General features: G+C 46.2%; 1 protein-coding gene across 2 annotated transcripts in view; it reads right to left on the bottom strand.

The window, feature by feature from the left end:
* Window positions 1-219: 219 nt before the first annotated feature.
* LOC135105220 (cytochrome P450 6a2-like) overlaps window positions 220-8,539 on the bottom strand; it is a 28,081-nt gene continuing 19,761 nt past the window's right edge. For both annotated transcript variants that reach the window (XM_064013339.1, XM_064013338.1), the window contains exons 8-10: window positions 6,216-6,341; window positions 3,919-4,103; window positions 220-2,185 (exon numbers count right to left, since the gene is read on the bottom strand). In XM_064013339.1, the coding sequence (XP_063869409.1) occupies window positions 1,908-2,185; window positions 3,919-4,103; window positions 6,216-6,341 (589 nt within the window). In that variant the 3' untranslated portion in view covers window positions 220-1,907. The remainder of the gene's footprint in view (window positions 2,186-3,918; window positions 4,104-6,215; window positions 6,342-8,539) is intronic.

The following is an 8,539-nucleotide window of genomic DNA, read 5'->3' as shown; positions in this document are numbered from 1 at the left end:
TGGTCTGTCTGGTTGTTTGTCTCTGTGTCTGTGTGTCGATCTTTCTCTCTCTTTCTCTCTCTCTCTTTCTGCTTGTCTGTGTCACTGTCTGTCTGTCTGTCGTCTACCTTCAACTAGAGCCTTTTGTGTGTAGTGGAGGTGCGGCACTGGAGTGTTTTAGAATACGTTCAGCCGTAGATTGTCCCACGCAGCGCACTGGATCGAAGGAAGGAACAAACAAGTCATTCGTGGATTTATATTACAAACAACAGGGACAAGATGACAGTCTGAGTAACACTATTTTGCTGCAACTTGCATACCCTTCCCACCCTCTCTCTCTCTCAACCTTCCCCTGATAGTCTAAACGATACGTTCAACTTAACCGACGGACAATGAGGTGATTGAAAACATAAAGAAAAAACAAGATGACGTATAGTTAGTACCAGACATCGCCTACAGGTCCGCCTGACTGAAGCGGCGAATATCTGTCTGTCTGTTAACAAAGTAGCGAACTTGTACAAAGATAGCACCGGAAACATGTCATCCCCTCGTTGATGATGACGTTGGTTAAGACTAATATGTACTCGTATGATAGCAATAGTAGTAGTAGTAGTAGTAGTAGTAGTAGTAGTAGTAGTAGTAGTAGTAGCAACAGTAGTAGTAGTAGTAGTAGTAGTAGTAGTAGTAATCAAATAAAGTAATAATAACACACCTGAGACAAATGAATGTAATGTAAGACCTTTGAACTTAAATCTACAACAAGAGTGGCGTTCATTAGCTCACCTCACCACCATGCAAGGTCCTCAGTACAAGTAAGCATACACTTTCCTTCTCCTCCCAAGTAATTCCACATTTTTTCCCCTTCCACACTCTTGTTCCCCTCTCAAGTAATTTCTCACTTTTTGTCCTCTTCCACACTCTTATCCTCCTCCCAGTTAATTCCACGGTTTTGTCCTCTTCCACACTCTTATTCCCCTCTCAAGTAATTCCTCACTTTTTGTCCTCTTCCACACTCTTGTCCTCTTCCAAAGTAATGTTTCGCCTAAGTAAACTGTGGATGGCTTAAAAATGTTGGTGAAAGCGTGGCAGCAAACACAGGACGAAACGTGACGCACAGAACCATCGTAGTATTAAATAAACACACACCCTGGACTTGCATGACAGACAGACGCTTAACAATCAAGTTTTTTTTTTCTTTTTTTTTTGGACTTGCTTTCCTACTGTATTCTAAAGGGACTGGCGGACTGGTACCTTCAGTTCGCCTTTTTTTTATCTTCCCAGTAGTGTTGTCCTTGGCCAGAATCCTTCTTTAAATAAAAAAAATATAGGATAAGGAAAGAAAAAGAAAAAGTTATCAACACACACACACACACACACACACACACACACAACAGCAAGAAAATCAACACACAGAGCCATCATATTTGCACTCAGACGGCCGTCTTTTATCGTTGACAAAGCTAAGTATACTCAGCGGACGAGATGCAGGTGGCCTCGAGAAAGGAGGAGGCTTCACAGCAGTCCACAGAACACATTATCTCATATATTCTACACGTGCGTCGCCTCTTAGTCCTGCGAGGTACCGGTGGCCTCGAGAAATGACGAATTATCACATCATTCAACAAAACACATGGTCTGACATAGGACCATATTCTGAAACACTCCCGCGCCGCACCTCTACTACTTTCAAAAGGCTCTAGTTGAAGTGGTACGGGTTATTGAGGATGTTTTTACGGGTCTGGTGACAGATTTACAAGATTTCTATATTATTAACACGAGAAACACTCTTGAGAACCCAGGTAATCATCTCTGTGGCCTTTGAAAATAGTCGTGGTGAGATAGAGACCAAAGCGTTTCTGAATACTGGCCACACTCCAACCCTGCGTCGCCTCTTAGCCAAGCACAACCACTATACCTCACCACACTCATCACTCGTCACTGTGGCACTCGGAAAGCAACCGCTGGAGATCCTCCGTTACCGCCACATCCTGAGGGCTTACAGGCGGGTGCTCCTCCATCTCTCCACGCAGCAGGACGGGCAGGGGCGTGGGCTTGAAGTTGATGTAGAGCCCTCCCTTCGGCTGTAGCGTCAGGATGCGAGGGTCGAGGACAGCTGGGTAGGGCGACGCGGGGTTAGGCAGTATGTCAGCCCCGGAGAGTAGAGTCACCAGCCCCGCCTTCACCGCCACTTGGGCAAAGCGAATACCTGACGAAGGAGAGGAAATGATAGTGGTGGCGGTGGCCGTGGAAAGAGAGAAGAAAATGGTGTTTGTGAAAAGGATAATTGCTTGATATGAAGATATAGCTGCCCAAGGAAATGAGATGAGAGATGAGGATTGAGAGAAAGAAAGAGAAAGAGGTAGGAGAGAAAAGTGAAAGATGAAAAACAGAATAAAGAGGCGGAAGAGGGATGAAAAAAGAAGAAAAGAATGTAAAGATGAACGAAAACAAGCCGGTTAAGAACAGCAAATATGATAAAGAAGGAAATGAGGTAAGGAAGAAGAAGAAGATGAAGAAGAAAAAAAAATTGGGAAGCTAAAAATAAGAAGAACCAAGAGAAAAAAAAAGAAAAAAAGAAAGGAAAAAAAGATGATAAAAAGAAAAAGAGCAGGAAAAGGAGAAGAAAGAGGAGATGAAAAAAAAAATAAAACAGAGAGAGAAAAAGAAAAAAATGAGACAGACTGGTAAAGAGAAAGAAAGAGAGAAGGAAAGATAAGGAACAAAAAAAAAATATTTGCGAAGCGGAACCAGAGAGAGAGAGAGAGAGAGAGAGAGAGAGAGAGAGAGAGAGAGAGAGAGAGAGAGAGAGAGAGAGAGAGAGAGAGAGAGAGAAGGCGCATATTGACAACAGATAGAGAAGATTTTGGTTCAGTGTACAATGGGATTCGAGTAAGAGGTGAGGAGGGGAGGCGCGGAGAGAGAGAGCAGAGAGAGCAGAGGGAAGGAAAGGCTTAGGGAGAGGCTGGGAGAGGAGAGAGTACAATGGAAGAGATGGCCAATATTTTGAAACACTTTGCTCTCTCATCACGACTATTTTTCAAGGCCACAGAGATGATTAGCCGGGTTCCCACGAGTGTTTCTCTTGTTAATACAGTAGAAATCTTGTTAATCTGTCACTAGAATCGTAAGAACACCCTTAAAAGCCCGTGCAATTTCAACTACGAGAACCTTTTGAATGTAGTGGAGGTGCGGAGCAGAAGTGTTTCAGAATATGGTCGAGAGAGAGAGAGAGAGAGAGAGAGAGAGAGAGAGGAGAGAGAGAGAGAGAGAGAGAGAGAGAGAGAGAGAGAGAGAGAGAGAGAGAGAGAGAGAGAGATGGGAGGGGTGTTGGGGATTTAGAATATAAACCTCTACACCTTTCATGTTTTTGTTGTTATTTGGTTTTGTTCGTAACTTTTAAAGCAACACACACACACACACACACACACACACACACACACACACACACACATTTACTATATTCTCTCTTCTATTCTTCCTACTTTTATCTTATTTCTTGCTTTATCTCCTTTTCCTCTCACTCTTTTTTTTCTTTCTCTCTCTCTCCATTCTTCCGTATCTCCTTTCTTCTTCCTTTCCTTTCCTTATTTCTTCCTTTCGTTTCTCACTTCTACTTTCCCTTCTCTCTCTCTCTCTCTCTCTCTCTCTCTCTCTCTCTCTCTCTCTCTCTCTCTCTCTCTCTCTCTCTCTCTCTCTCTTCAATATTTGTCATCTCTCAGTCTCTCCTTTCTCCACTCACTCACTCTTTCCTCCCCTTCCTCCTTCAGTGTCTCCTTCAGTCTCTCCTTCTTCTTCCCTTCCTTCATATCCTTCCCTCCTTCGATTAATTTTTTCTTGTCCCTCAGTTTCTCCTTCTCCCTTTTCTTCCTTCTTCTTCCTCATCCTTCAGCCCCTCCTTTCCTTTCCACTGTTCCTCTCCCATTGTTCTCTCCCACTCACCCACACACGCGCGCGGTCCGTCACCGAAGGGAAGGTAGGTGAAAGGGGTGTGTGTTTTGCGGGCGTCGTCCAGGAACCTCTCTGGCGTGAAAGTCTGCGGGCGTGGCCAGTGGGCGGGGTCGCGGTGCAAACTCCACACAGGCATGATAACAGCTGTTCCCACTGGCACCTCTACGTCGCCTAGTCTGCAAGGAAAGGGTGTTGGGATGTTGGGGAGGTGGGTAGGGTAGAGTAGGATAGTCAAAGTGTGGGGTTACAGGCGATGGGAGTGAAGGGGCGTTGTTGACAGTACGCTGGGGAGAAGAGGTAAGGTGAGGTGGGTGTAGGGAGCAGGATGGAAGGCAGGGGAGAGAGAGAGAGAGAGAGAGAGAGAGAGAGAGAGAGAGAGAGAGAGAGAGAGAGAGAGAGAGAGAGAGAGAGAGAGAGAGAGAGAGAGAGAGAGAGAGGAGGGAAGAGGGAAAAGATACTGGAGAGAGAGGGGAGGGAAAAGGGGGGCACTGGAGACAAAACAAGGGTGATGGAGACAAGACGGAGAGGATTAGTAGAGAGAGAGAGAGAGAGAGAGAGAGAGAGAGAGAGAGAGAGAGAGAGAGAGAGAGAGAGAGAGAGCGAGAAAACGGTTCACTGGTTCACAAATGGGGTAGTGGATGTCTGGAATAGATGAGGAATTGATCGGTAAGTGCAACTCATAAACCGTGAGGGATTGCCGCCGAGGATACGACCCCCGGCCAAGGCGCTCACTCGCTCACAGGGCCCGTGTTCAGAAACGCTTTGCTCTCTCACCACGACAATTTTCAAAGACCACAGAGATGCTTAGCCGGGTTCTCAAGAGTGCTTCTCCTGTTAATGAGGTAGAAATCTTGTTAATCCGTCACTGAAACCGTAAAAAAACACACTTAATAACCCGTGTCGCTTCAACTAGACCCTTTTGAAAGTAGTCGAAATGAGGCCAGAAGTGTTTCGAGATACGGAGCGATGTCTGGGGAAGGAAGGAGTCGGGAGGAGCGAGAGCAGGTCGAGTACGTAGCGCGTCTTTATGTTTGTATAGCACGACTCAACCTAAATAAGGCGAGATGAGAATTTGAGACTTCACAGGGCCTTCATACTTCTCGTGTTCTTGTGAGCCTTCCCACCTCTTCCCTTTCCCTTCCTCTTCCCCTTCCTCGCCTGCAGCTCTTGTGTGTTGGGTGGGGAGGGGGAGGAGCTGTTATTCAGTGGGGTGCGAGTTTGGCTGTTGTTGTTGTTGTTGTTGTTGTTGTTGTTGTTGTTGTTGGTGGTGGTGGTGGTGGTGTTAATGCTGCAGCTATATAATATTACTGCTGTCATTGCTAACATATTATCCTTATCACTGCCATTTCCATACTGTTAACGTACTACTCTCATAATAATTACTTCATCACCATCACCATCACCATCACCATCACCCTTCATAACACCAAAGGCTAAAGGGAAGTAAACATACATAGCTACACACACTATTGTACACCACCACACTACAACACCACACTACCCTTAGGGACTGGCACCTTCAGGGGACCTTTTTTCCTGCCTTTTTGTAGCCCTGGACCAGAACTCTCTTACTTAAAAAGATAAAAAAAAAAAATGAAGAAAGAAAGCATGCAGACATTGTTAATATCTCCTTCCTCTCTCCTCCTCCCGAAAGTAAGAGGAGGAGGAGGAGGAGGAGGAGGAGGAGGAGGAGGAGGAGGAGGAGGAGGAGGAGGAGGAGAAGGATGAGGAGGAGCAGGAAGAGGAAGTATATGTTCCCCGAAATCCTGTCGCGGTCACACCAAGCTTGAGGGAAGAAGAAAACCGAGGGAGGCTGGGAAGGAGAAGAAGGAGGAGGAGGAGGAGGAGGAGGTAGTGTGTGGGATGCCTCGGTATTGATCCCCCACGGCAAGCTTCACTGAACCATCACCAAGCCCGAGGGAGCCTGCTGGTGCCCCTAACAAGCCCGCCACCTCAGCGATCACAGGTCATGGTGCTGGCGGCGCCATAATAGAGTGACGGAAAATCTGCTGCGCGTGCGAGAGTTTACAGATAGAGGCGCGTGTCTGCCCCGTATTCGGAAACGCTTTGCTCTCTCGCTCTCTCTCCGCGACTGTTTTCCAAGGCCACAGAGACGATTAGTCAGGTTTTCAAGCGTGTTTCTCCTGTTAATAATGTAGAAATCTTGTTAACCTATCGTCAGAACCATGAGAACACCCTTAAAAACCCGTGTATCCTCAACTAGAGCCTTTGGAGTGTAGTTATGGAGGTGCCGCGCAGAAATGTTTAACAATATGGCCCTGTCTCACCTGTAGGCCGCCGTGCACACCCTCTCGATGACGGGCGCCGCGGGATACAGCCTCAGCGTCTCACTCACCACGGCGTCCAGGTAGGGCAGCTCCGTGATCTGGTCGTATGTCAGCTGACCTTCGCTCCTGTAGGCGTAGAAGGCGGGAGTCACGTCTCAGGGAGTTAAGCGATGTTTTTAGGGTCTAAGGAGCTTAAGGGTATTTTTTAGTGATTTTAGGGAAGTCTTTAGGGTTTAGGAAGTTTAAGGGATATGTGTTATGGTCTTTAAGGGTTTGTAATTTTAGGGATTAGCATTTCAGGGCTCGTGATTTTTGGGGTTTGAGGTCTTTTAGGGTTTGCGGTGTTAGGGTGCAGGAATTTTGAGGGCTGTGTTTTAGGGCTGGCTGATTTCTTTAGGGTTTAGGAACTTTCAGGGCTGGTATTAGGGTTTGTGATTTTAGGGTAAAGGCACAAACATATCCTGGTGGCTTTTAAAAATTATTGTGTGTGCATTGCTATTCCCCCCACCTCTCTCTCTCTCTCTCTCTCTCTCTCTCTCTCTCTCTCTCTCTCTCTCTCTCTCTCTCTCTCTCGTAAACTATATTCCTTCATTAATTCTTCGGAAACTAAGTAAGTGCGTTGCGCTGGGTGCATTATAAAAGAGGATGAAGCATGATATAACACATACACACACACACACACACACACACACACACACACACGCATACACACACACTCTCTCTCTCTCTCTCTCTCTCTCTCTCTCTCTCTCTCTCTGCGTGGCGTGTCATCACCTCGTCTCCTTCATCAGGGCACCGTTGTAGTTTGCGCCCCTTTTTGTCCAAATTAGCGACAGCCCGGCCTTACCACAACCTATCACGCGACGCTGGTGGTTTCTGGCACATCTCTCTCTCTCTTCCTTACCGACTGAACGAACGCTCTGCTTGGGGTCTGCTGGTGTACTTACGAGCTTTGTACTCTCATCAGAACAGTTTTCAGAGGACACGGAGTTGGTTAGAGATGGTTAGTCGAGTTTTCATAAGTGCTATAGCTTGTTAAAGTCTCGCTAAATTCATGGAAACGTCCTTTAAAAACAGTAACTTCCATTAGAACCTGCTTATCTCAGAGTCGGTATTCTAAAACGCCTTATACTCTCAGCAGAACCGTTTCCGGAGGCCACGGTGATGGGTGGGCTGGCTCTCATGGGAGTTTGTTCCTATCGGTGGTGTCAAACTATCACTGAATTCATGAAAACGTCCCTGAAAACAGTACCTTCCAATTGGCACATGTTGAAATAGTCTAAATAGTGCACCGAGACGTTTCAGGGTGCAGTCGTTTCAAGGTTAAGGTACTCGTTGTCTGAGGCTCCGCTTTAGGGTCGAGAAATCTTTAGGGCTGACAAATTTTTAGTGTTGAAGGTTTTAGAGATTGAATTTTAACTATTTTTAGGGGTGAAAAATATTTTACGATTGATGGATATTGACGGTTGAAGGAATTTTAAAAGGCTGAGGGATCTGTGACTAAGGATGTTTGGGGCTTGGGTACTTTAGAATGCTTGAGGAGTGTGTGTACCGTAAGAACAAAGCAGGTTAGGGTTTTCACGTCACGTCACGAGGCCGGGGGAGGGAAGGAGGGAAGGAAGAAAGAAGAAGAAGAAGAAGAAGAAGGTCAAGAAGATGAAGAAGCATCGCTAACCTAATGGAATATGAATGAACTACAAAATATCGCATCCTTTTTAAAGTTTATGTGGCTGTTATGCAGATCATGTTTGGCTGCTGCTGAGAGAGAGAGAGCCCTGGACTGACGGGCTTCATTTCATTGCTTTTTTTTGAGGGAGAGAGAGAGGGAGAGGGAGGGAGGTTCTGTGAAGACGTTTGGATGAAGAAAATGGGATGATTTCACTGTTTATTGTGGCATGGCCGAGTGATGGGGATAACTTTCCTGTTTTTTAGATTTTTTTTTTGCCAGTCTTTGAGCGACGGGGATAATTTCACTGCTTTTTTGAGGGGAGGCGCTGTGAAGACGTCTGGGTGAAGAAAATGGGATGATTTCACTGGTTTTTGTGGCATGGCTGAGTGACGGGGAGTAACTTAGGTGCTTTCCAGAGTTTTTATGAGTGTGTGTGAGAGATGAGCCTTATCTCAACGTTTTCCATGGAGTTTCCGCGTGTGTGTATATGTGATAAGGCTTATTTCATTGTTTTTATAGAGCTTTCCACGATGCGTGTAATGACCAGCCTTGTTTTAGCATCTTTGGAGGGCGGAAGAGAGAGAGAGAGGGTGGGGTTGTGCACTGCCTGGGTAGACTGTTAAGACTGCTCAGCGACGCCCTCATGTAGCCCTTG

The sequence above is a fragment of the Scylla paramamosain genome, chromosome 11, assembly GCF_035594125.1.
Source record: "Scylla paramamosain isolate STU-SP2022 chromosome 11, ASM3559412v1, whole genome shotgun sequence".
Lineage (NCBI taxonomy): Eukaryota > Metazoa > Arthropoda > Malacostraca > Decapoda > Portunidae > Scylla > Scylla paramamosain.
Note: the sequence above shows the minus strand (reverse complement) of the source record. Positions and strands in the feature narration are given on the sequence as shown.